Raw genomic sequence first — 26068 nt, 5'->3', positions numbered from 1 at the left:
TGAGGCCACTGTCGTTGACTTACGCAGCGGTCTTCGGCTTCATGGGTGCGAAGTAGGCGATGAGGTCCCTGATGTTCATGAACGAGCTCTTGGGGTCTTCCATCTGGTCCTTGATCACCTCGATGGCCTCATCCACTTCTTCGGGTGTGAACAGGTCTGACTCCCTCTTGAGCATGCGAGCCATGTAGCGCGTGCGGATCATGCCCGGTTCCTTCTCGAGACCGTCCGCTAAGTCGAGAATCGCGTTACGACGGCGGTGTGCCAACCCCATGGTCTCCTCTCCGTCCGGGTAAGCGTGCAGACTGTCGGTGCCAACGAGCTTGGCGTAGTATCCGCAGTAGTCGACCTTGAGCTCCTTTAGCCCGCCAGTGTGGATGTCGTACACGAGGCCATGAATGTTCGGCTGGTCGGGGCGTCCTAGGCGGTGCTGCACCACGTTCATCTTGAAAACGTTGAGGCATTGCTGCTTGACGTTTAGCTCCACAGTGCGACGGTAGCGGGCTTCGTCGGTTGGCAAGGCATCGAGTTCCTCCTCGTGTTTGCGGTGTACGTCGCGAACGGTGCGCAGCCATGTATCCAGGATTCCAATGTGTTTGTTCTCCATGGCCGCCTTCACACCACCGCAGCCATAGTGGCCGCACACAATTATATCCTTCACCTTGAGCGACTCGACAGCGTATTGCACTACGGAGAGCACGTTGATGTCGTTGGTCACCACGAGGTTGGCGACGTTGCGGTGGCAGAACATCTCACCGGGATCCAGACCCGTAATCTCTTCAGCAGGGACCCGCGAGTCCGAGCACCCGATCCAGAGGTAGGGTGGGTGCTGGCCCTCCGAGAGTCGTTCGAAGAGCAAGGAATCGCGCATCACTCGGTCTTCGCGCCATTTTTTGTTGTTGTCGAGAAGGTGCTGGATCGACTTCGCTGAGTGGAAGCATTCTTCATCTGTGCCCTTGCATTCTCCTAGACACGTGGGTGCGGGAGCTGCGCTGGCGTTCATCATTTCTGCTGCAGGTTGTTCGGCTTTGAGGCTTGTTGCTTGTTGGGAAAGACTTGAAAAGGGAAATGGTGAGGCACGAGCTGCTTTGTTCGCCCCAAGCTGAATCAGGGAGGTTACAGCCTTTGCGACCAACAGCTTGGCAACCTGGTCACGCAAAGCCGTTGGAAACGTGGAATTATGTAGCAGCACGGAGAAATGAGGCTCACGAACTAAAGATAAAGGATAAGGGATCCCACAAACACGCAAGACTTTTTTTTAGGTAGCATTAGTCCGGCAGACTTGATCTCTATCAGCGATTGCCCAGCACTTTAATTACGCTTTAAATACACTGCCAGGTTAGTATGCTTCACACCATGCTGCATCGCATCTCTGAGCATGATGTTCTGATCCACAATCGTATTCCTGCTCAAGCCCACGTGCGCAAAACAATCGAATGAATGCAAACGGTTTGATGTAATATGAATATGAATATGAATCTTCTAACCAATCCGGAGCAGCAAGCTGCCACCCTTGACGCAGCTGTACTGTTTGCATCAGTGCAATCGCTTAGCCAATGGTGAGGTTTTTAGTACCGTTTAGCAAATGCTTGATATCCATGATGTTCATTGTAGCAAGCGCGTCTGAAGCCATGTACTGCAGCATCCCAGCTGCGTTCTTGCCGCACTTGCCAGGTTTGTCTTGGTCAACCAACATCACGCGTCCGTACGTTGTCTCGGCAAAAAGGCGCAGGTTTTTATCAAACAAACTCTTGCTGGAATTGCCCGGTATCTCCGCCACTTCATCGTCACTGTCATGCGCTACTGCACCCGATTTTATGCTGTGATTCGCAGTTGCGTCTGATACAGCGTACTTCGCGCTCGCACTAACTTTCGTTCCAGTCGAAGACTTATTTTCCCCGCGCAGCAAACCCATTTTCATGGCTTTACGAATTGGGAAACTGAACTCCATCGGAGGCGACGAGAACCCATTCCCGTGAAAAATATAATCGGCTACCAGAGTGACGTGGCCGCTCGGTCCCGACTGGTACAATTGTTGTAGAACGCATCCAAGCGGGCAGCTTGTGTAAGCTACTTCATCTTTCACGAGGCTATCGTCAAGGGGGTCGATACCGAGGGAGTCCATCACCGTACCAATGTCCCATCCAACAAACACATACCGTTTCTGGATCAACTGTAACAGTTTGTTGTTGGCCACCCGCTTATACGGGGTCAACAGCATGACTAGACCGAAAAAGCCACCTCCGAGCATCATGAGCGAGAGAAGCACCACAAAGTCGATCATAATTTCGCTGTTCCAGAAGTTCTGGACCGACGGTGCACCGCCAAAAATTCCGTGGCTACAGTTCGGAGGGTTTACCATGAAGGATGTCCCACCGTGAAGTTTGAGTAGGACGTATAACAGGAAGCAAAGCATCAAACTGTAAACTTTGTAGCTGACAAAGAGCGCGCTCGAGTCAATGTACCAGTCGAGAGTTTGTTGGTGGTGAGGACGTATCAGCTTCATCGCTTTTAGTGATCGAGCTCCCAATTTGAGTGACAGTCTCACCATTGTGTGGATAAAGCACATGAGCCATGTGAGGCGCGTAAGGGCTGATGCCATGAAGATGAAATTATCCAGGGTAATGTGCATGGATAGCATCCATTGCCCCATTTCATACACGCTGTAGGTCATGCGTATGCTGACTAGCGCATCCAGAATGCTGAGAATCATGTAGAGCCAGTGGTTGATCCATACATCCGACGCCATGATCACTCTGCCCTTGAATCGGATAATCGAATTTTCATCGTCCGATGTCCAGACCGACAGATTCATCAATGGTACGATATAGCGGAAGTATCTTCGAGCTCCAGCGAAGCGTAACTGTGAGGGTACGTAGTTGACGATGCGGATCTTGGCCAAAGTGTTGATGACACCACGCGCAACGAGGAGTAACGTGACAATCCCATACGCGTAGGTCACGATCAATGTGATCCACCCCGAGTTGTCAAGAGCCACTTTCACTTCGGCTTGTTGGTCCATTGGTTCTGTCTGAAAGAGACCGTAGTTCATGTCCGGGTTGAGAAGTCTCGGAACTGCTAGGCACTTGCTGCTCTCGAACTGGACGTGGTAGCTACCACCGGCCCAAAACGACTGATGCACCATCAAATCCGTGATATACATGAAGGAGACGGGTGGTCGACCAGTACAGCGCAGGAAGGGCACACCAGGAGTGCCAGTGTCTCCTGGAATGCCGATCTGGACCACACGATTCTCTTTCAGGTCTAAGAAATTGTCGAGGATGTAGCGGTAGCAAGCAGTGGAGTTGCCGCGAGTGGTGACACACTCGTCGACCCATTCCGGGGTGAAGTTAATGATGTCGCAGTTTGGAGCCGAAATACTGTGGAAGAAGTACTGCGAGCGCCGAGCCCCCTTGCCCCAAAAATCGTCAAAGTAGACTTCGGTGTGGGTCACATTGATGGAGTTCACGCGCAGACACGTGCTTCTATCTTCGCCGAGGTTGTCCGGACTGCGAGTTGGTGCCGTGAAGAACCGAAAGCTCTCACCCACAAGAGTCAGGTTGGTGAGCGTGTCGACCTCGAGGAAGTCGTCGCGGACAAGGTTGTAGTTGATGCGCCTGTCGATCAAACGCGCTCGCATCTCGTCGTAGCGGCCGGTGAGAAGCACGATTAAGGGGTTCTCGCGCAACCCAGCCATCAGGGTGAGCACTGTGGATGCGAGATTGATCACCATTACAAGGGCTTTCCGGAACGGAAGCCCATGGAGGTTGCTCCCCATAGTTGGCCCGGACGATGCTACCGTCCAACTCGGCCCTTCCTCGTCGAACTTGAAATGAACGCGCCAACGCGTCCAGATGCTCCTTTTAGCTCACGCTACTAGTTGTGCATTTTGTTTGTCGGAGAAACGACCGTTGGGCCGATGAGCTCATTGAGCTCACTGAGCCGAGGGCGAAACCTGGGTTCAGACGCATTCATATAGGATATGGATAGCCCAGAACGCGAAGCTCAAGTCTTCCGCTGGAGAAGTCGTTACGGTAGCGAGTACTGTATATGCGAGCTGAGAACTCAAGTAAAACGTCTGCGTACAAGTTTCCAGAAACTTTTCTGGGGCCAAAACGCGACGGTTCTTCAGTTTGAACGATTGCTGTCGTGATATTCACGCTGTCACGACGTGTTGTCGGGGACGCTCAAGTGTTAGCGAGGTCTCTGTCAACCAGGGACATTTAGTTCGTGTGGATTCGCGCGTTTGTAGCACGGTACTACCGTGACGGTAGCTACGGAAGATCAACCTCCGCAGGGGATAGTGCCAGCTCCTGAAGCTTTCGGCATAGCCCCAAATTATCCTGTTCACATCAACGTCCTGTCGCCCCGCTCCGCAAAATGGTGAGCTAACTATTAGTGTCGGTAACGCCAGCGACTCGGGAATGCCGTCGTCGCTGCTCACGTGTTCAAATGGGTTGCCCTTCATTGTCGGCTTTGCCTCCCGGTACCAGTCGTCAGCTACCTACCGTTTTTTATTGCGACGCCTTGCAGCCCTGCAGCCTGGGCAGCAGTGGCTACAATTGTAGGCGGGCAGATTGTTAGAGCAAAACCCAGTACTGTAGGCATTTACAGAGGACCAATTCGGATACCCGACACGGAAGCGTTGCAATCGCCGTGAATATAAGTTCCTTACACGAGTCACAGGAGCGCCCTCTGTAAAACTCGTGCAACTTCATCGGGTCGTGATTGCTTCCGAGAACTCCATCGCTTCCGTTGTGTGGAAATGCTTTCCAGGCCAGCAAGTCATATCGTATCTGCAAAGTAAGAATACGTCACCAAAGGGTACCTGCTAATAAGCAAGGCTTCGCGCGTTCCCCGGCGCCATTGTCCACGGATGCAAGCAGGTGCAACGCAAAAGATCGTGTGCAACTCGTGCAATGCTGACACCCATCCGCTGATGCTGCCTGGCAGAGGAATCTCTTTGGCGCCGCCGACACTGTCGTCGGCCCGACAGCGTTCATGATCAAAGGGCACAGCAACAGCAACAACCAGCTTTTGCTGTCAGCAACTGCTTCCGGCTCTCCTCGCTCCGCAGCCCTGCGCCAGTGCATCGCGCAGGTTTACTCCGCGCAGGTTTACTGTGCCATGCGTTGCGCTGTACCCATGTCCTCAGCTGATCCCATCCCGCTTCATGAATCCTGTCGTCGCGTTGACACGCCTCGGCTCACTCTTGCCTCCAGTATCCAGCCGCTCTGCCATTGGCCGAAAAGCGGTGTTCGCGCATCAAATCCGCGCGACGCAAGAACGAGGCACGTGGTGGGCACTTTTACTTCGGACACGGACGGATGGAGGCCTCGCACATCAGCATCGAGCAGCGCTGGGGGTTCCTGGGCCCGTGGTGCCAGGCGCTGGCCCACAAGGTGCAGTACGCGCGTCTGCGCTGCGAGGGCGCGGACGAGGGCGGCTGGGAGCGCCGCGAGCGCCAGCTGCAGGTGGCGCTGGGCCCGCAGCGGCACCCGCAGGACGCGTACGAGCCGTCCGAGCTCGTGCGCGTGCGCGAGGCGCTGGCGCTGCTGGCGGCCGTGGCTTACGTGGACCACGCGGCCTGGAAGTACCTGCTGCTGGCGCACTGCAAGCTCAACTGGTGGCGCGAGGGCGAGGAGAACCTGCCCGAGCGGCTGCCGGCGCAGTTCGTGCTCAAGCTGCCGCAGGACAAGGTGGCCGAGGAGCTCGTCAAGTTCTGCGGCGTGGGCCACCGGGAGCAGCCCAGCGCCGCCTACGTGGAGGCCATGAAGCGTGTGGCGGCGCTGGACCGCCGCCTGCAGCTGTCCTCCCCGGGCGTGGACGTCCAGGTGCCCGTCCGAGTGGCCTACGGCGTCGCCGAGGAGAATCTCGCCGGCCCGGGGCAGCAGGAGCAGCTGCTCAAGGGCATGCGCAAGCTGCCACGCGCCGAGCGCGTGATCCGACAGGAGTGGGAGCGGCTGCAACGCACGGACGTGGAGGCGGGCGCCATCCGCTGCACGTTCGTGCTGGAGCCCTTGATCGCGGACATCCAGGAGAGCGGCAGCGTCGCCAAGACCGCCGCCATGATGGAGAGATACGTGCTCAACAACTTCTGGTTCTCGCTGGTCTCCGTCAAGGCCAAGCTGAGCTCGGAGAGCGACGAGCCCGACACGCTCATCGCCTTCCGCCAGTTGATGATCGCGCTGTTTGACGGCGCGCGCCGCGACCCTGCGGCGGCGCATACGAGGTACTATGGCAACGCCGCGCAGCGCAGCCAGCTGCAGCTGGGCAAGCTCGTGCTGCATGCAGATGGAGCGCTGGACACGCTGGAGACCGAGGCGCTGTTTTCGTCCGCGGTGCTGAACCAGACGACCCAGAGACTGACGGCGTGGATGTCCTTGCTGAGCCATGAGCACGACAGGACCAACATTTGGTGGAAGTGGCTGGCGTACGGATGCTTCTCGAAGAGAGCGCAGACGCACTCCGCGCTTCGAGCACTCGAGCTCAATGATATCGGGAGTCTGAGTGTGGCAGATGTGGAGGCATTCTTGGCCATTTTGGACTCGGAGAACCCGGAGGAAGTGCTGTATGGATTCCCGCACGGACAAGTAGGTGGAAGAGACGCGACGTTGAAGGATGGAGCTCTGGTGCAGTACGATATCCAGGAACACGGTCAGTCTCGCAGCCTGACATTTACGTCGTGCAGGTTCTTGCTGCACACGTTTAGCGACGATGGAAAGAGTGAGTGGGTGAACGTGCTAGTGCCTGGTTTCGGTCGTTGCTTAGTTCGACGAACCGATTTGGTGTTCAAACCCGAGAAGGCAGCTGGCGCGAGTCGTCCCAGCTTGACGGCGCTAACGCTCAAGTTTTATGAAACAGCAACGCTGGATGGACTTCCGCGCTTTTTGGCAGCGGTCGGTTCGTCTCTTTCGTCTCTGACGATCGCCAATCCTGGAGATATTGTGGACACTAGCGTGATTCTTCGATGCTGCCCCAACCTGCGAGAATTGACTCTCAGCCGAGGCCTGGTAGATATGCAGTTCAAGTTTGACCAGTTCCGTGCACCGACTCATGGCATTTCTACCTTCCGTCCGCACTGGGAAAACGTTGCAGCTCTCGCGGCCAGTCTGGCCAAGGAAAACAATCCTCTTGTCAAGTGCATTAGTGAGCTCCGGATTCGTTTGGTCATGTCCAGTGAGACCGATGACCGTGCCTACGAGTCGAACGCAGTTCGGATGGGGTTGGGCGCCCTTCTGAAGATGCTCGCAGTGAACAAGTACCTTCAGTATCTCGAAGTGAAGGTGTCGTCGGAGCACACCGACTACCTCGATAGCTTTAGACGCCACCATCAACAAGTCATCGGCCACAGCCTCAACCTGGAGTCGAAGATCGCGTTCTTGAGTGTGTTGCCGAACCCGAGAAATCCGTTAGAAGCCCCCGCGAAGAAGAAGTGCGCGACACCAGCGTCTCGACGTCAGCTGTCGAATTTGGGTCAGACCGCGCTGTCTCTGATCTTCGCGTATGCGGCCGAGCCTGTGACCCGGCGCGTCTGCTTCCGTGCGTTCTAGACGAGGAAACCAGCCAATCGCCCCTCCAATTCCTGTTGTGAAGAAGCTGTGAAGAACTGGTAAATGCGCCCCCAAACCGCTGTAGAAAGCCGCAGGTAGCTGGGGCATCTGCTGGTACTCCCAGAACTACGAATTAGATACACTACGCGTTTGCTGCGTTCCCTCTATTTCGCTTGCTGTATGATCTCGTGTTATCGCAGGGAGCTCATCGACCAAGGCGAAGCCAATGTCCTGGCGCCCAGACGCCTTGGCCAAGGCATCGAAGCACATTTTCCGTGAGTCTCTCAAAAGCAGTGCCGTACTTTCCGACTTTCAGATCGTTGGCAGGGAAGAAGTATTCCAGCGCGACAAGCCGTGGGCATCCACAGCGGCAACAGCAGAGAAGCATCAGTGAGCTCCTCGAGATGCAAGTCAGTGCATGTGGTCGCTCTCTTCATCTGGCTCAACTAGTGGGGAACGCTCTGTCGGTTGTGTGCTGCTTCGCAACGAAGAAGCCCAGTCCTCGAGACGATTTCAAAGTCCCCAGAGGAGCACCAGCTCACGGCAAGGCGATGGACTTTGAGTGGGGTGTTTCTACTACTGCTGCAGATGACGAGGATGGCAAGCCAGGGAGTGACGATGAGGACGTGCTCACTTCACTTGGTGCATCGTATCGAGCGTGGCGTGCTTACAGCAGAGAGAAGAGAGCGCACGAATACACCAAGACAAGGCTCGTTGAGCTGATCAAGCGCGAAGCCACACTCAGCAAACAACTGAAGCGTGTTGGAGGATCTGTGGAAGGCATCGAGCAAGTGCTGATGAAGATGGAAGACCTGGAGTCTGCCGTGGTCGTCTTGGAAGAAAGATGCGACGTCGCGGTGACCGGACAAGCTGCACGCGAAGACATCGCGCTCGAGCTTGAAGCTGTGCAGAGGCAATGTCAACTGCACACTGATCGTCTTCATGAAGTAGAAGCGGCCGCATCTCGCTGGAAATCGCAGTATCAACTAGCACTGCCGGAATTGGCGGGCAGTAATTTGGAGAAGGAGCGGCTGGCTGGAGAACTCCGGAAGGTGAAGAAGACAGCGGTGCTGCTGCTCAATCGGCAGTACGTTCAGCTCGAGACCATGCGCAAACCTCCGCAGCTTTCACGCATCACTCGACACCACGGAGATGAAGCCAAAACGCGTTCTTATAGCTACGTGGATGCCATGTGATTCGTTCTGACGCCGTCCGAAGTATTAACACTCTCGCCTTTTTGAGCTGCCATCTCATCGAAAAACGTCCCAGACTTGTCGTCGAAGCTGAATTGTACAGATCTAGTTGGCTTCGTTCATCGTTTAAGCACTAATACAAACCCGAACATCAATAGCAAGTACTAAGTATCTTCATCATCGCTACCCCCAAGTAAGTTAGTTTTTCATGATTCCAGGGTCTGCAACAACGCATTGGCTGTCAATTGCTCGTCACCACCACATGATTCGTACATGACTTCTACAAGATCTCGAGCAAATCCCAGATCGGTAAGCTGCATCAACACAAAAGCGCCTGAGTTAGCATTCGAGGGCAAAAACATCCAATCAATGCATTCGTTCCTACCCGGTCGATTGCACCGTTCGATTCCCCGCGCTGTGTTTCTTCCAGCTCTATAGTCTCAACATCAATAACCTCATTTTCATTGAGCTGCTCCGTCGCCAGAACTGGTGCTCGCGTCGGAGCTGGCAGCGACAACATTCGCAGCGTCGCCACCGGATTTTCATTGAGCTGATTCAGCGTCTCCGATGAAAACTGCTCCTTTAACAGCGTCAACGCTTGGAATGAGTCTGTCGCCGCCAGCCTTCGAAGCATCGTCACACTCGCATCCTGCACTAGGTTGCGTAACGGGGCAATCGATCCCATGCTGGACTCCCCCTCTTCACCGTCCTTCGACCCCTTTCCGCCCGACTGTCCTCTCACTTTTCCTTCCGCCAGCAACGAGGCAGCATCCAAGAGATTATTACCGCATTGCTGCAACGCCTGAGCCGCCAGACCAGACGAGAAGCCCATATCCACCAGCTGAGACCGCAGCACCTCCAGCGTAGCGGAATCGGCGTTACCCTGTTGCATTTCGCCGCCAGAGCCCGAATCATCTCGAGGCTGCGGTGCATCTACTGCAAACACGAAGAAGTCCGAGGGGCTCAAAGCATTCAGATCCACGACGTCCGGATCCGCCAGAATTTGGCCTCGCAGCAGCACGAAACTCTCCTCCAGGTCGGAACCCTGCGGATCTGAGGCGTTTGCTGTGTCCCCAGGGCGATTCAGTCGCTGTCGCTGCTGCAGCACCAACTGCTTGAGCTCGGCTACCCGGATACTATGCTCGTCGGCGCCGTGGCGCTCCAGGAGCAGCTCGCGGCCGTCATCAACGCAGCGCACCCGCAGCAGCAGCATTGTGTACCGTTTCCGTTCGAAGTGTGGCTGATGTGGAGTACATCAGAGTATGACTCATCTGAACGTTTTCTGACTGGATTGGAGTCAGACCGAACTGCAACGTCAGCCATGCAGGCAGGAGGCGCCAAGGACAAGTAGAGCGTAGCTCAAAGCCCGACGGTTATGGAGCGCTATGGAGCGCTGGCGATGCTGCTTGCATTTGCTTCGCCGATGCCACCGCAATGCTGGGCATGTGCCAAATGCCTGCCGCCTGCTGGCGGTGAAACCGTAGCATGTATCTATCCATCGGGGACCGAATAAGATGCTACAGTAGGACCACGTGCCACGTACGTGTCCCCTGTCGCCGAACCGAGAGCTGCGTCGGGGGCACAAGCTTTCTCTATAAGGGTGGGAGTGTGCATGGGGGACTAGTGGTGTAGTGGTGGCGGCGCATTTATTAGCACTTGTTGCATTATACTGTAGTTTACTTGGTGGGTGCGGGAGGAAGGGGGCGCGCGACGCGGCGATGGATGGGGAGGGGCTCGATTTGGCGTGGCTGGCTTGGCTGACTTGCCTTGGCGTGGGCTGCTGGCTGGCTGGCTGGGGCTTGGACAGGCGATCCACGTCGAGGAGGAGGCGCTTGCTTGTGGCTTGGCTTGTTTGGTGCACCGCGTCGTCCGCGCGCCCCACACTCTTCTTCCTCCAGGCACCGACCGTACTCCGCTGAGTCGTAGTTCGTCCGCGACGCGTAGGGAGTTGTCGTAAGAGAAACATGCAGAGCGCAAAAGCCAAAACGAAGACAAAACTCTAACTAACCACGGCCGGGGAGGGGATGGAGAGGGGGGGGGGGGGCTGTCAATTACTCAAAGAGCTGTCGCACCGGCGGCGGCGGCGGGAGGCACTGCGTGGGCACGGCGCGGTCGATGGACGGCGTAGTGAGCGCGAACGTGCGCGCGAGTGTCCTGCCGGGCGCCACGCTGGCCATGCACTTTTGCATGAACTCGTCGTACTGCATGTACTGGAGCCGCTCCTGCAGGTGGCCGTACTGGATGAGCGAGTTGGGAGCCAGCAGCACGTGGTCGCAGCGGCCGCCGCCGAGCTGCGCTAGGTAGCTGACAATGTCGCTCATGACGGACTTGGGCGACACGCTGCCTCGCGGCTCGGAGAACCACCGCGGGTGGCCGTCGGCCTGGGCGTTGGCCGCCTGCACGAACTCCTCGAGCGCCTCGGTGTCCCAGCTGAAGAGGATGGCCGGGTTGTGGTCCGTCACGGTGATGCCGGCCAGGTACGCCTCGATCTTGGACGCGAGCTCGGCGTCGGGCAGCGAGAAGTTCTCAATGTAGTCGGGGCCCGACGGGCTTCCGTTTCCTGCGTAGCATAACGAGCACCGGTGCAGTCAGCGCCTCAACGCCCCAGCCACCAGCAAAGCAGTGCAGTGCAATGCAATGCAGGCGTACCGTTGGGCTGCATGGCTCTTCTGTGGTGCGGTGCTTGGCTTGGCTTGGGTGGTGGTGGGCTGCTGGTGAGCTTCCTATTGCTGCTGCGTCCGAGAAAGCGATAGTGACTCGGGCTTTGGTCGGGACGGAGCAGATCGAAGAATGGCGCGGGAGGTGGCAAGCGCGCCCCGGGTGGGGAGGTTTCGGAGAGGGGGAGCCGCCGCGAGGAAGCCCGGAGCACACGTCACACGCGATTCAGCATGCCGCTTGGAGGGTTCAGCAACGATCCGGTGTTTCGAGCGCAGAGACCGCGTGAATTTGGCAGGCCCCGGCCCGTGACGCGCCGGGTGTTAGTTCGTCTTCCAGAAAAATGAGCCGTCCTGCTGCAAGAAGTGGCCGGTGGGGCGGACCAACGCCCTCGGCGACCAGTTCTACCTTGCGCGCAAGTTGTAGGGCGAGCACCTTGGCTCCAGGCCCAATGGAGAACCGCGGTCACCTTTATGTCACGCTGGGCGGCGACTCGTTTGACAAACGCGTGTGCCCGTCGATCGTGTGGGCGAGAGACCTGCTCCGGCCGCGGTCTGGTCAGCGCTGGCGGGGGAACTGCACAGCGGCGAGCTGGACGCAGCGCGGCGCCGGCGGAGCTTCCCGTTGTCGGCCTTCTCCATGGGCCCATGCAAAAAGGACGCGTTGCGGTGGCGGCGACGGCGAGGTCCGCTGCGCAGCCAGCGACCAAAGACAAGAGGACACCGAGATTTGGGAGCCCGGGCTCCAGCGAGGAAGCTCATCGTCGCGTCGCGCCGCGGGCACTTGAACTGCAGCCTTGGGGCCAGCATTGTCATGCCACGACGGCCTTCGACGTGGGACGCCTCTGTCCTCGAGCCATGGACTCCGGCTCATTTCCCACAACGCAGTAAGGCGCGTGTTTGTGGCCACGCAGAGCCTCACGCGCTTTAGCTGGTCGACCAACCGACCGGCTAAGACAACGCGAGTTGATGGCAAACCAGCGCGTCGTCGGCCGCTACCAGTCCAGCGCGGCTCGACCGATGCATTAGCCCCACAAGCTGCCAAGTGCGTCGTCAAAAAAGTATCTTTCAGGAATGTAAACTTCAACTGCAAACAAATCGCGTCTCTGTGTGGCCTCCAGGCCCTGCTCGGATCCAGGATGCCAGTCCACGCCGAAAATGGCGAGTAGGGAGCACGCACATTGAGGCGTGAGTGGTTCACGAGGGAAGCGTCTGCTGTGCGGCGACTGGATTCGATGCCGCCCACGGTCATTACTGACAACCGCGGGCGTGAAAAAGTTGCCCCGCACCAAAATGATGCGAGTTCCTAGCCAACGTCGACCGGTCGACAGGCAGGGAACTCGAGATTGGCGCTGGCTGCGGCCGCTGGACTTATCAGCCGCCGCGACCAGGCCATGGGCCGGCTGGTTGCCGTAGGTGCCGTGGTTGACACGTTGTGGTGTCGAGGTAAGAATGTGGTCAGTCGGCTCCAGGTTTCTTGAATCAACCTTGGATAGCGGCTGTCTTACTGCACTGGCATCAAGTCTTCACAAGTTGGGGTACATGTATGCATGTGTCGCCCTGCAGTCTGCTAAGCCACACGCAGGCGCCGCGAATGGAACTTCAGCGGGGGGAGTCGATGCATTGCGGGCCGTTCACAGTCGGTTTCGGGGCGGCAGTTGTCCTCAATGGGAGTCGATGTTGAAGATTGATTGTCGATACCTTTTTCGCAACCTCTCGCAATGGGAACTGCAGAAACACGCTTTGAAACAGCCCAACGCGGACCAGTTCCAGGACTTCCATCGCCGCCGCCTACTTCTGCTGCTGCGTGCGTTGCTGATTTGGCAGCAGCGAGGACGCCCTCGCGGCTGGGACATCTCGCAAGGTGGGCAGTTCTCCGGCGCCAACGAGTCGGCCTTGACACCTTGCTGCGTGTCTGTCTTGCGATATCATGCCGAGCCAATCGGGATCACGTGGCGACCAAAGTCGGCGCTTGATGCGGTGACGCTGAGCTCGGCCGGCGGAAAAGTCTCTCCTAGAGAGCCGACAACGAGCAAGAGAGACTGTGATTTGCAAGGCAGGTGTGCCGTCAATAAACTCCTGACGAGCGCTGAGGCGAGTGGCCGTCAACGAGGATGATCGCAGCGAGCTCCGTGTTGGCTGCAGCTGTCAGGCGTTCATTGACGACGCGGGTGCGAGGCCAGTTACGGCTCGTGTCATCACCTCCGGACTCTATTGACAGCGGCAGTCATCACGCTGCACTGCAGCTGCAGAAGCGTCCGCAAGCGTCTTGCAGCCACGAATCCACGAGCTCCGGGTGGAAGCGGTGAGAGCTGGTGGAAGTGCGCCGGTGGTTTTGTGCTCTGCAGCTGCAGTGGCCAGTGTACCAAATTGACATTGGCAACCAATGCGTGGGAACTGAGGATATCGGATTGGCGCAACAGGCAGCAGTGTTCAGTGCTGCCTGTCGCGCTTAGCACTGCGATGTCCCGATTTGCACCACCACAATTAGCTATCCTAGCCATCATAACAGCCACGGTGGCATTGGAGATCGGTGGGCCCATCCGCGCATTACTGCTTGACACTACGTCTCCAACTGCACTAGCAATGCAGCATTGCAAGCACATGTAGCGCGGAGCCCTCAGGACACCACGCGAAAGCGCGGTGTTGACGTTTCCACCACAAGTCGCAGTGTTACATCGACCCCATCATCCGAATTGTTCACGCGGCAACGTACACATAGCATTTGTCAACGCATTGCACTCGGTGCATGCAATGCAATGCACTGTGTGCATGTAGAGAGAGGCTAACACGTGTGAATATGTGTGGAGCGTGAGATCGAGGAACTGCATCGAGATTTGACCTGTGTTAAGCTGTTACATGTTGCGGTGTGTAACCTCAACAGGCTGTTGAGCAGCAACGCGAAAGCGACATGGCTCTTGTGCTGGCAAAAGGGCCATGTCGCCTCGCTTGGAGTGAGGGCCCCGTACATTACAGTACATTGTAGCTTGGTGTCGTTCGTCTCGGTTCACCAACCCAGAGCGCCAGCGAGTTGTGCTGCATGATGAACTCAAATATGTGACGTGGTACATGATGTGGTCCACATTTCTTCGCATGAAAGGGCGCAGCGGACACCCTGCAACGGGCGATAGATCCTGTTCTGTTAACATGGGCAGCGTTGCAAGATACGGCTCCTCCCAGCAGGTGCTGCCAGCAGCAGGCTGTCGGGCCTGCTGGGTGGGTGGATGCAGTGCATTGCGCTCTTCTAGCGATCCTGCATGCCAGCTACACGCCCGTGACATTTCGTGTGAGACGCCGTCTTATTTGCCGGGAAGGTTCCCGGCGGGACACAGCTTTGAGGAGAAGGTGGCACTCTGGACCCGCCAGCGCGAGATCTCATTTTGAATGGCCCGCAGCCGCTACGTCGTCCATATCTGAGACCGAAGCGGCGCCGCAACGTTCTCGCAGCCCACGCTTCGAGCCGCGGCGGCCTGTCGCCGATCGGCTGGTCGATCCCGGATCGCCGCGGCATCCGGCCACGTAAGCAGGACTCGGCACGCGAGGCATTGCGGGAAGGCAGGGCGCCTCAAACAACAGTGCCTGGTAATCAGCGCGCGCTCCGTATCGCTGATTTACATCCAATGGCAGTTCTAAATGATCCGCAGCAGCTGCAGCGCGTGAAGATTTATTCGCGTGGTCCACCCCGCGTTCCTCTCATCACGCAACCTTATTCTTCACAACTCCGTTTCACTATCCGCATCGTCTCAGTTGCCCGACGAGGGGGAGCGCCCTTTCGGTGCAAATTCGCACTTAGTGCGTAGTCCACCTTGAAGCCGCTGTCAAATCCCATCGTGGCGGAAACCTGCGAGACTCGATGTCGGTCTCACCTCGCATCTCGACACAACCGCTGCCAACTCGAACCTGCGCAAAACGCATACCCCCGTTCCGCGCAGGCTCCGGCACCATCCCCGTCCCTGTCGCAACCCAGAGCCGTGATGCTGTCAGAGCTGCTCATTCTTGAAAAGGCGCTCTGAGCCGCACGTCGACTCCACCTCCCCACCCACAAACATTACCAAGCCATGGCCGAGAGCGTCGTGCTGAAGCTGAGCTACGCCGGCGAGACCCACCGCGTGACGGTGCCGCTGCGCTCCGAGGACCTCAAGGCGCGCGTGCTGAGCTACGAGCTGGTGCTGGACACGGTGCGCGAGCTGTTCCCGCGGCTGGCGGGCCGCGGCTGGACGCTCGTGTACCGCGACGAAGAGGGCGACGTGGTGACGCTGTCGCACGCGCTCGAGTTCGACGAGGCCTGCCACGTGCTGCTGGCCATGGGCGAGGCCGGCCAGCCGCGCACGCTGCACTTCTGCGTGCTGGCGCGCGTGTCGTTCCGCGACAAGGTGGTGGCGCCCGTGCTGCAGAAGGTCGTGGAGCTCGCGCGCCTGGCCCGCGAGGCCACCACCAGCCTGCGCAAGAGCGAGCTGCTGGAGAAGGGCCGCGACTCGCTCGTGCGGCTCGCCGGTGGCGCCGTCTCGCACGCCGGCGCCGCCATCAACCACATCCGCAACAGCGAGGTGCTCGAGCGCGGCCGCGGGTCGCTATTATCGGCGCGCTCGGGCGTGAGCACGCGCCTGCGACGCGCCAGCTCGGCCGTTGCAGCGGGCATCGAGCGCCGCCGGTCCGCCAGCGGTTCCGGATACGACCGGGTCGACGCGTTCGACCCAACGGAATTCGTCAAGCCTTCGCCTGTCGCGCCGCCATCGTCGGAAGTGGCGGTGACCGTGGACTTGCGCCAGTCCGTTTCGTCAGTGGTGTCCGAGTCGACGTCACTACTGGCACATGAGGTCGACAGCAGCGACGAGGAGCCCCCAGCGCTCGTCCCTGCCGACGCAGAAGAGCAGCAGCGAGCGCCTGAGACGGCCTATGAGTCCGACGCGGACACGCTGTGTGACGAGGACGAGGACCGCGAGTGGGACGTCGTCAACAACTCGGCCGAGGAGGCCATTGCGGAGACCGACAGCCACTGGGCCCAGCAGCTTGAGCTGCTCCGGGGGATCATGGTGCACTTGGACGAGGAGCTCTGCTGCGACTTGCTGGAACGGTACAATGGTGACGTAGAGGCCGTGCTGGTGGAGCTCACAAACATGTAAAAGGGTAGTTGTGTGCCCCCCTATTCATTCCTCCGACTCTTAATTAGCAAAATAAAGTGTGTTCTATCCTCCCATCGCCATCGTCCAGCTTGTTTCGTTAAAATCGCTAGGCGCTACGTGTGGTGGTCACCGGTTTGGTGCAGGTCTCGTGCCTGGGGCCGTGGTTCGCCCACCACCGTTGCTGTTGGGAATCATGGCGCTCATACTCATGGTGGCTTGCATTCCGTTGCCTTGTGTCGGTGCTCCGGCGGGGGTGGCAGTGGCAGCCTTGGCCTGGCCCAAAGCGACACTGCGGCAGCGTGACGCGAAGTTGAGGGAGCAAAGAGTTTCCCATGCATTCCACTGCACGGGACTCACATTCACGAACATGAGCACCTTCGAGTTGCCACTCAGCGAGTCTTGCAGCAAGAACGTGAGTTTGGAGTTTCGGTACGGCACGTGTTTGCTGCTCGCACCGAGCGCGGCAATCACGTCACCTAGCGCTGACAGCGAGCGATTGATATTCTGCGCCTCCTTCAGGCGCTGTCCGCTGGCTGCAGTCTTGCTAACACGCTCAGATCCGGCCAAATCGATGAGATGCAGCTTGGAAATTCGCCTCCGAGCATCGGCCTTCATGCCGGTCTCAAGGGTAATGGACAGCACAAGATGTGAGCGACTCGAGTGCTCATTGAAGTCGTGCGAGCCCACACTACGATGCGAGTGGCCCAAGCGCATTAGATCGAGCACGTCACCTTCGTTGAACACTTCCACTTCAATCAGGTTCTCAACGTACACACCGTTCTTGCCCACTCGCACGTCCAAACCTTTGACTACGGCTGGAGAGGCTGCTCCTGGAGCACGGCCACCACCTTCTAATAAATCCACGATGGTCTCGTTGTACACTTCCAAAATGCTCAGCTTCATGGAGCACTCAAAGTTTCCTACTGCCATGCGGTCGTCGCGGATAGTGAACAGCTCACGCAGCGCACGAAAGTTCACGCCACGGTCGCTCTCCGGCCCTTCCATCGTATGTGTCTTGCCCGATCCGGTTTGACCATACGCAAAAATGCAGACGTTGAAGCCATCGAGTGCGCTCACCACGAGAGCACGGGTCTGCTCAAACACTTGCTCTTGCGTGCTGTTGGGTTGAAAGACGTGGTCGAACTCAAAAGCGTGCTTCTGCCCGATCTGGTTGGCCTTGTCACCAGCTTCACTACCAACGAAGAGATCGAGGCTTTCGTGATCATTTTCGCGGAAAAAGACAGCCAATGCGGACTGCTCGCTCTTGAGCTCAACCGGCTGGATCGGACGCACTCGGCAAAACACACGAATGTTACCCTGCAGCTCCATAAGGCGATTATGCAGCTTCCGTCGAGCAAGCATTTCTTGTGTGTATAATTCAGCAACACGAGCTTTCTCCTCGTTCGCCTGGCGGACAATTTCGGCGCTCTACAAAATCACGAATCAAAAGTTAGTACAAGGCGCAACACTTCCGCTTGAAAAGCTCCGGCTTACCGCTTGCTGTGCTTCTGCATACGCTTCCATACGTTCCTTTTGAATAGTCTGCGCTACCGATGAGAGCTTCGTCTCGGCGCTTTCCAGAGCTAGTTTTAGTGACGCGATTTCGTCCTCCATCTCCTTTGATAGACCTTGCTGCGTCTTGAATTCGCGCTCCATGGCACGAAACTCGCGTTTTAGCGTGCGCTGCTGATCTTCGAGTTCGCTAATCTGCGCGGCACTTGTGATCTTGCACTCTTCAAACTGCTTCCCCAATGCCACTTTCTCCGCCATAACAGAGGTCAAGCTAACCTTTGCAGCCTGGAGCTCCTTCCGACTTGTATTTGCTTCAGCTACAGAATCCCCGAGCTGTTTTTGCAGATCCTGTTCAAGCGAATCCTTGGCTTCTGCTTGACTTGACCTGAGCTGCTCAATTTCTTGCTGCAAAGAGAGGACCCGTGTTCGCTCTGCTTCTAACTCTCTCTCTTTATCAGCAAGTTGGTCTCCGATAACCTTGATCGTTGCAGCAGCAGTCGCAGCAGCTTCTGCGGCTGCAACAACGGCCTCCCCATTCTCTTTTTCCTCCGTCTCGCGCTTTCTACTGAGGTCCTCTTGCAACCTCCGAATTGTAGCTTGCGCTGCCTCAAACTTCCTCGTCATTCCCGATTGCTGCTTCGTGGCTTGTTCTAGTTGTTGCTCCAGTTGAGCCCGTGCAGTCTGTTCGCTTGAAAGCTGGCTTTGGAGGCTCTCCACATCCTCTGCTTCTCCGCGATGCTTCAATTGAACCTCCTTCAGCTTTGCTTTCGCGAGAGCTAGCTCTTTTGTAACTGCTTGATGTTCCTCCAGTAGCTCCTCATGGGCTTTGGTGCTTCCTTCCATCCCTGACCGAGCCAGTGATAGCTCCCTCTTGAGCGTTTGGTTCGCCACGACTATCTCCTCTCGCTCTATCGTGCTCTCCTCCATTTGCTGAGTAAACTCAATCAATTTCCCATTAAGCTGGCCGACTTCGTTCTTCACGGCTTCCAGCGCTTGGTCGCGGGTTGCAAGTTGTCTTTTAAGCTCACCAACTTCCGTCTTCATCCCCGTGATAACTTCATCATCTTTCGCCTTCTGTTCCTCCATCTCCTGTAGTTTTCGAACAAGCTGGCTTTCACCTCTGGGGGCGCCATTTTGCTGCCTTTCAGTCGACACGGGCGTGCTCTCCGAATCGGCGACATAATAATTCCTAACCCCCGCTTCTTCTTTCGGTGAATAAACTTGAGCTTGAGGCGCTTTGTACGGTGTTTCGTACCCTTGATAATATCCTTGTACCTGTCGTCGATCCCAACCTTGCTGTGTCCGCGCCGCGTACTGCATTTGCCGATGATCCTGTTCGTTATCCTGCCACTCTACTCCGCTCTGATAGCCACTTCCTGCATCATAATACCTTGCCGGGTGTGGGTCTCGGAAGGCATGCGCCTTACCCTGCATCAACTGCTTCTGCTTCGCTTCTCTGAAAAGCTGTCGGAATTGGTCGTCGCTCGGGTGGTCCCATCGACTCTCCCCAGAGATCTCGTTGTAGTAGTACGGTTGCCCTGTTGCAGTTGCTGTAACATGGTACCAGCCTTCGGGTAATGGAGCAACGAGTGACTCCCTTGCAATCCACAAGAACTCTGCATCAACCGAAGGCTCGATCCCGAGTCGTCGTGCGTGTTCCTCCACTGCGGCTTGGAAGAGTGCGGGGTCCGAGGCCTCCATCATGGCGGACTCGTCCGCCAGCCCCATTTGTGGCGAAGTATCGTAACCTGCTGCACTGCCGTTGCCCGCGTGCCAGGAGGCAGCAGCTCGGGGCAATGCAGAGACTGGGATACCGCCCCCACCTGCTACCCGACTGGTGTTTGGAGCCACGTACTCGTCTTCCAGTTGAAAACGTGACCGGGACGGCGGCATGTTGACCGGGGACTCGCTGACGTCGTCTCCTTGGAAGGCCAAGTCGACAAGAGGCACCTGACGGCCGGAGTAGGCGACGGAGGAGCGGGCCGAGACGCCACCGCGCGGCGATCGGTGCTCTTCCGCCATTATGATAGTGGTGATCAATACCAACGGACACCGATGGAGGGGCGCGAGCACGAAAACTTCAACTGCAGGAAACCAATGCATGTACTATTGTGGGGGTTGAAGCATTCAAAATATTAAGCGGCGAATGGATAGTCTCTCTCCTTCTTGCATGACATTGACCACCTTCTTCTTGGTGCTGTTGCAGGTTGGGACAACGTTGCGTTAGAAGAGGCGGGTGGCTTTGATGAAGTCGGCGTACAGCACGTAGCAGATAGCGACGATGAGCACGAAGATGGTCGTGTACAGCACGATGGTGTTGGTGATGATCCGGCGTGTCATCCGCTGCAGGATCCGCCGCGCCTCGGTTGTCATCGCCCCGGTTTCGCGAACCTACGCGGCGACTCAAAGCCGTCAGTAATGCAAGCATTTTCAATCCACAATACACCAAGTCGTCTGTGGATACTGACTGACCTTCTCGTGCGCCCCTAGCAGGCTCTCGCGTTGCTGTGCGAGCGTGTCCAGCACAGCAATGCCAACCTCTTCCGTCTCTGCGACGATGCGATGTGTGTCCTCGAGCTTCTTGGAAGACCTGCAGCCAGCAGCAGCCACTCAGACCCATCAGTTTCAATTCCCGCAGCACGCAGCACTCCCTTCTACAGTTCGTCGCCCTCACTTGGTCAATCGGTCGTTGTTCTTGATCAACCGTTCGTACTGCGAAGTCTGTCGTCATGTCCGGACACGAAGGTCAAAACCACCGAACCCCACCCTGTCACCGGCTAAAGCCCTGCAGTGCAGTGCAGTACTCAACCCACCTGGTTGACCGTGCTAGAGGTCGCCCTGCCCTCTCGAGCCATCAGCTGCGCTCGCTCCAAGTCACGGATCAGTCCCTGCAGCTCGTCTCGGTACATATTGATCTGGATAATATAATATGCAACCCGAAATCCATCAGCCCTCCAAGAATGCATAGGCGTCCAAAGGCAACACCTCCTATAGACACCTTCGTCTGCATCGCCTTCCTCAAGCTGGGCTGTCTGCCGCGCACTTCCACCGTCATGAGCTTCATCTGCAGACGGCACAGCGACATCTCGTCAGCGCCGTTTCCATTGGCGATTAATTGCAGCCAATCACTCACGCAGCGCTGGGCCTCCACCACGCGGGCCTGCGCGATCTGCGAGGCGTTGGAGACGGCGTTGGCTGCAGAAAAGAGAGCAAGATTGCCCGAGGTCAGCTAAGCGTCGTCCCGTCAGCTCTGGCTGCGGCTGCGGGCAGCCCCACCTCCGCCGCGCAGGATGTCGTTGATGCTGTTGTTGATGGCCATCTTGCTGTCCACGAAGTCCGCCTCCAGCGACAGGAACTCCGCCGGGAGCTCGGCCGACGCCATGGCGCTCGGGCTCAGGTTTCTTCGGATCGACGAATGGGTCCGCCGGTTGGAATGGGTACGCTCGTTGACCTAAATAAAGGGTTCATGGAATGGGTCCCATTACCTTTTTAGGCTTGTTGTTAAATAACACTTAACAGTGTTAATCATAATTCGTGTCTGTTATAATTGTTGATTTTTACAAACTACTGGTACAATATTGATGTTATAGAATATATCAATACCTATTACTGAGAATAAAATCAATTATGGAGAAATAGTGATCCAACAATGGGTCATTTGTCTAATAAAATGGATACCCCGCTTCAACCTCCAGTTCCCATACTGGTCTCCACACAAGCATGCGTCTGCCGCCGATGCCGTGGCCCATGGAGACCGCCGAGTCCACCAAGGCGGAGGACCAGCTGGTGCGTACTGCGTGGGGGGAGCCTCCGCCTTCGCTGCGGCGCTGACGGCCGTGTGCGCAGGTCTGGTTCTCGCTCTACCTGGTGATCTACCTGGCCTTCTACTTCTTCACGAGCCCTTTCGTCGGGAACCGGGAGCTGCTCAACTCGTGGACGCCCTACGTCTACGTCTCCATGGCGCTCTACGCCTGGCTCTTCTCCGCCGCCGCGCTGCACACGCCCGTGCACGCGCTCGGACTGCTGGACTCCACCATCAAGCAACCGGTGCGTCCCAATGTCCAATACGCCACCTCCTGTGTCAATAATGGTATTGTACCTATTACAATACTGAGCTCTTGGCGTCCGTGATGCAGATTTCGCTGCTGTTCCCCTTCTTCTCGGCGAGTTTTGTGTTCCTGATCGTGCTGGAGGTGCTCATGGTGCTCTTCCTCTCCCGGATCGCCAAGCGGCTGGGTCTCTCGTGGACCGTGGCGCACGTCTCGTGAGTGGAGATGTGCTACTAGTTTTTGTGGGGGTGCTAATGGTTAATTGTCGGTGGACCTGCAGCCTGGCTCGGTCCTTTATGAACGTGCTGCGCAATAGCGCCGCCATCAGCGTCGCCTGTGTGGCGCTCATCGTGCACTGCGACGCCACGTACGACTGTGCTGCGTCGCCGGATGAACCGAGGACGTACAATAGCCACGCTTGCGCGCAGATCTTTTCTTTTGTTCAGTCGGAGGACGTGGAGACCCTGGTACCTGGCAGGTAAACGCGCGTTTGGATGTTTAGTTTTTTTTGGGCGGTATCAATCTCACTGGTCTTGCTTCTGTTGTAGCTATGGTGGCGCAATTTTGATTTGGTGTATGGGGATGTTTCTCGCCATCACCAACTTTTTCTTAGAGCGTATGAGTGGAATTCGCATGATGGTCTCCTTCGGTTGGTTCTCCAATCAAGTTGAAGACAGCGAGGTGGATGAGTTGTCAGAGGGAGAGCACGGGCACGAACGTTTGCCACCCGAACAAAATTTGCCCATGGTGCCCTGGTACTCCATGCTCCTGTTTGACACAGTGTTCGATCTGCTCATCTCGCTCAAGATCTTCCTCGGACGGTTTGATATGCGCACAATGCAACGTGCGCTGCACCCGAACGACGAAGACTACTGTTTCGACCATCTAGCTGAGAAGGATGAGGTATGGTTGGACTTCATGGCTGACTGCGGCGACGGCTTTAACAGCAGTTACCAGATTGCACGTTTGCTTGCCCAACCAGAGCTGGAGGTGGACTGCGAAGTGCCTGATGATAATTCTAGTGGCGATGGCGGGAAATCCGAGCAAGAGAGCAATGAGAAAGCAAAGACAAAAACAATTAAGCGCGTGTTCCCACGCGGCGACGCGTTAGTGATCGGTGGAGACCTTGCCTACCCGCATCCAGACAGCAAAACGTATGAGACTAGACTGTTTCGGTGCTTTGAATACGCCATGAAGCCCCCTCCAAGCTACCATCCATCGGCTATTTCCACAAGGAAGAAGGCCCCAGAAGGGTGTTCCTCGTTGCGCGACTACGAGGGCCCGAGTGTTTTCGCGATTCCGGGGAACCATGATTGGTTTGATGGTCTGAACACGTTCACGCGGTATATTTGCCAGCGCGATTGGCTGGGTGGCTGGCTGCTCCCTCAGAAGACAAGCTACTTCAGTCTCAGGCTCCCTCATGGCTGGTGGCTGTTTGGCGTGGACCTGGCACTTGAAAATGACGTGGACACGGAGCAGTTTGGCTTCTTTGAGCGAGTGGTGCAATCGCAAATGGGCCCCAACGACGCGGTGATTGTGCTGACACACGAACCGCGGTGGCTCTTGGATGTCTACGAAGACCGGTCAAACCTTGATGCGAAGTTATCCTACCTAATTGAAAACGTGCTCAAAGGACGATGCACAGTGCGACTCGCTGGGGATATTCACAACTATACGCGACACTCACTAGTGGAGGAGACGCACACGCTGAAGCGCCCGGCCTCCATGCAATTTGGCACAGCGCGACTAAAAATCTCCACAGCTAATCTTCCCCGAAGACACTCTTTTTCATCGCCAGTCCACAAGCACTTCCCACACATAAAGCAACACGATGATATCACGACTGAAAAGCGAGTTGCAATGGACACCAAGGCGTCCGACCCCAACCCAGAGCGTGAACGCTCTGCGGAGCATTTGATTATCTCAGGCGGTGGAGGTGCATTTTTGCACCCCACGCATATTCCCTGTCCAACCCTGACATCGAACGGCGGATCTTACGAGCACAAAAAATGCTACCCACCAGTGCACGTATCGAGGTATTGTGCTGAGCTGTTTTGTATTGCATTGTATACGCGTTTCGTTACTGATGCTGCTTACTTTCTTCTTAGACGATACGCGATGTTGAACGTGTTTGGCTTTCGCCGCATTAACTGGCGCTTCGATGCGATCGGCGGAGTCGGGGTACGTTGACTACGCGCTGCCTTTGACCAAGGTATTGTCTTCGGATTTTTACTGATGGACCTTATGTGCAGTATTTCGCCATGGTGTTCTCTATGTTCCCACGCTGTTCTGTTGGGTCAATTTACGCTGCAGCAACGTACTGGGAGGCAGCGGCACAGTTTTGTCAAGAGCTCGTGCATGTATTGTACGACATGCTGACGACATCGTACGTGTCGCTACTGTGCTCCATTGGTATGTTAATCGGGATGATCGGCTTTGCGGACTGCACGACGTTGCCGAAGCGCTGTGCGATGGGTCTGGCCGTGTCGTTCTTCCACTGCCTTGCTGCCTTCACCATTCTGCTTGTCTACGAGTGCCTTCTCGAAGTTGCTTCGGTTCGAGGATCGCTGGGACGCGAAGGCGAGCACACGCTGTACCTCTTCTTCAGCAGCACGCTGCCTGACTTTTCTGCGATCCGCCAGTACGACATATTCGGCCTCGCTTCGCTGTATGGTGACTTCATGCGGCTCTGCATGACCATCTTTGACGGTAAGCTTACGTTTACGTTGCAGCTGCTGTTGACACTCCTAACCTGGTTGTCTGTTTGTCCTCTTAGTACCGGAGGTAGTGGCACTGCACCGGAACAAGATCTGCGCGTCCGGGTTTGAGAGCCTCGGGCGGATGGAGCTGTGGACGTACTACGCGAGCGTGTTCCCGTACTTCTGGGTGCTGGCCACGCCGGTGGTGAGCTTCGTCTTCGGCACGTACCTCTACCTGTCGCTTAACATCTTTGGGTGCCACTACAACGAGGCCTTCTCGTCGCTGCGCATCGCCAGCTACAAGAACTTCCTTCGCCTGCACTTCGACAAGGAGGGCTGTCTCGAGATCTTCGCATTTGGGGTGGACAAGATGCCGCGTCGCTGGTGCAGGTACGGCCATGGAACCCCGCAACTTTTGCGCCCGTGCTTGCGTTAACTAACATCCTGTCTGCTGCTGTGTACAGAGACCCCAAGTGGAGCGGAGGCAACGGGCCGCGCGCGTCTCTGGAGAGGAACCTGCCGTCGTTCAAGTGGACGCGCCCCAGCTACTGGAAGCCGCTGGTGACCAAGGTGGACAACGTGCTGCGCATAGACTTCGAGAACCCGTCGCTGGACGCCAAGTTCAACACGACGGACCGCTCCAACGTGCACCTGATCGACCGCGTGCTGGTGCGCAAGCCGGCTGCGTCGGCGGCGACATAAGGTAGTGTAATGTTACCTTCGTCCACTTCAACTTGCCTTTCGGCGTCTGCATATGGGTCGAACGCACCAAGCACTCCATTATATATTCTGCCTGTGTCGTCGCTGCTGGTGTCGGTGTCTAAGTGCACGCTGCCGCTGGGTGAAGCATCGAACTCGGTGGCGGGCAACGACAGCCACACTCCCCAATGAGAGTATAGCTGATTCTGTATGCAGCACAAGCCTTACTCATCAATTTTAACCGACGGATTAAGCTGACATCCAACTACTGTGCGCACGAACGAGCGTCCTATGATTCAACTTCATCGTGAACCATATTTGCATATGCAATGTCTCTCACATTCTGGGATAACTCTTTATAAGTTGAGACCATAAGATAACATAGTTGGTTCATTATAGGAGAACCCAACCAAAATTCGTTGAAACAATTGTAATTGGTACTTCAGCGACAATTTGGCTAACAGTTCACTAGCTAACGTGTTACTAAAATGACATCAAAGAAGGATATTATACGCTATTAGATGCAGCAAAGGAGACTACAAGCTCACTTTCAAGTTTCTAATCGTCGAGTTCACGCTTGTCCCTCTAA

General features: G+C 56.5%; 10 protein-coding genes across 11 annotated transcripts; 4 read left to right on the top strand and 6 right to left on the bottom strand.

Annotated features, from left to right (window-relative positions):
- Positions 1 to 19: 19 nt before the first annotated feature.
- Positions 20 to 1003, bottom strand: IUM83_08969 (carbonic anhydrase; the record flags this gene model as incomplete). The annotated part of the gene is made up of 1 exon (XM_067933376.1): positions 20 to 1003. The coding sequence occupies one exon, from the start codon at positions 1001 to 1003 to the stop codon at positions 20 to 22; it is 984 nt and encodes a 327-aa protein (XP_067781147.1).
- A 543-nt stretch (positions 1004 to 1546) lies between these two features.
- Positions 1547 to 3775, bottom strand: IUM83_08968 (uncharacterized protein; the record flags this gene model as incomplete). The annotated part of the gene is made up of 1 exon (XM_067933375.1): positions 1547 to 3775. One exon carries the CDS (start codon positions 3773 to 3775, stop codon positions 1547 to 1549), a length of 2229 nt encoding a protein of 742 aa, XP_067781148.1.
- A 1549-nt stretch (positions 3776 to 5324) lies between these two features.
- Positions 5325 to 7550, top strand: IUM83_08967 (uncharacterized protein; the record flags this gene model as incomplete). Its single annotated transcript, XM_067933374.1, has 2 exons — positions 5325 to 6415; positions 7001 to 7550. 2 exons carry the CDS (start codon positions 5325 to 5327, stop codon positions 7548 to 7550), a joined length of 1641 nt encoding a protein of 546 aa, XP_067781100.1.
- A 551-nt stretch (positions 7551 to 8101) lies between these two features.
- On the top strand, positions 8102 to 8746 carry IUM83_08966 (uncharacterized protein; the record flags this gene model as incomplete). The annotated part of the gene is made up of 1 exon (XM_067933373.1): positions 8102 to 8746. One exon carries the CDS (start codon positions 8102 to 8104, stop codon positions 8744 to 8746), a length of 645 nt encoding a protein of 214 aa, XP_067781111.1.
- Positions 8747 to 8949: 203 nt separating this feature from the next.
- IUM83_08965 (Ubiquitin-associated/translation elongation factor EF1B, N-terminal, eukaryote) lies at positions 8950 to 9956 on the bottom strand (the record flags this gene model as incomplete). Its single annotated transcript, XM_067933372.1, has 2 exons — positions 8950 to 9057; positions 9129 to 9956. 2 exons carry the CDS (start codon positions 9954 to 9956, stop codon positions 8950 to 8952), a joined length of 936 nt encoding a protein of 311 aa, XP_067781110.1.
- An 838-nt stretch (positions 9957 to 10794) lies between these two features.
- On the bottom strand, positions 10795 to 11405 carry IUM83_08964 (Ubiquitin-associated/translation elongation factor EF1B, N-terminal, eukaryote; the record flags this gene model as incomplete). The annotated part of the gene is made up of 2 exons (XM_067933371.1): positions 10795 to 11303; positions 11393 to 11405. 2 exons carry the CDS (start codon positions 11403 to 11405, stop codon positions 10795 to 10797), a joined length of 522 nt encoding a protein of 173 aa, XP_067781062.1.
- A 4050-nt stretch (positions 11406 to 15455) lies between these two features.
- On the top strand, positions 15456 to 16520 carry IUM83_08963 (Agmatine coumaroyltransferase-2; the record flags this gene model as incomplete). The annotated part of the gene is made up of 1 exon (XM_067933370.1): positions 15456 to 16520. One exon carries the CDS (start codon positions 15456 to 15458, stop codon positions 16518 to 16520), a length of 1065 nt encoding a protein of 354 aa, XP_067781150.1.
- Positions 16521 to 16646: 126 nt separating this feature from the next.
- IUM83_08962 (kinesin-like protein) lies at positions 16647 to 18290 on the bottom strand (the record flags this gene model as incomplete). Its single annotated transcript, XM_067933369.1, has 2 exons — positions 16647 to 17948; positions 18015 to 18290. The coding sequence occupies 2 exons, from the start codon at positions 18288 to 18290 to the stop codon at positions 16647 to 16649; spliced, it is 1578 nt and encodes a 525-aa protein (XP_067781151.1).
- A 1965-nt stretch (positions 18291 to 20255) lies between these two features.
- Positions 20256 to 21414, bottom strand: IUM83_08961 (kinesin-like protein; the record flags this gene model as incomplete). Of its 2 annotated transcripts, XM_067933368.1 has the most annotated exons (7): positions 20256 to 20423; positions 20505 to 20622; positions 20707 to 20753; positions 20846 to 20947; positions 21031 to 21096; positions 21166 to 21227; positions 21309 to 21414. In XM_067933368.1, the coding sequence occupies 7 exons, from the start codon at positions 21412 to 21414 to the stop codon at positions 20256 to 20258; spliced, it is 669 nt and encodes a 222-aa protein (XP_067781048.1). The 2 variants fall into 2 exon arrangements, with proteins under 2 accessions (XP_067781048.1, XP_067781049.1); XM_067933367.1 differs by lacking the exon at positions 21031 to 21096 and having other exon boundaries at positions 20855 to 20947.
- A 365-nt stretch (positions 21415 to 21779) lies between these two features.
- Positions 21780 to 25683, top strand: IUM83_08960 (uncharacterized protein; the record flags this gene model as incomplete). The annotated part of the gene is made up of 10 exons (XM_067933366.1): positions 21780 to 21818; positions 21879 to 22079; positions 22169 to 22296; positions 22362 to 22559; positions 22630 to 24117; positions 24190 to 24262; positions 24334 to 24790; positions 24858 to 25170; positions 25245 to 25466; positions 25680 to 25683. 10 exons carry the CDS (start codon positions 21780 to 21782, stop codon positions 25681 to 25683), a joined length of 3123 nt encoding a protein of 1040 aa, XP_067781149.1.
- Between the last annotated feature and the right edge of the window lie 385 nt (positions 25684 to 26068).

This window comes from Phytophthora cinnamomi, assembly GCF_018691715.1.
Source record: "Phytophthora cinnamomi strain GKB4 chromosome Unknown Contig120, whole genome shotgun sequence".
NCBI lineage: Eukaryota > Oomycota > Peronosporomycetes > Peronosporales > Peronosporaceae > Phytophthora > Phytophthora cinnamomi.
This window is presented reverse-complemented; position numbering and strand designations above follow the sequence as displayed.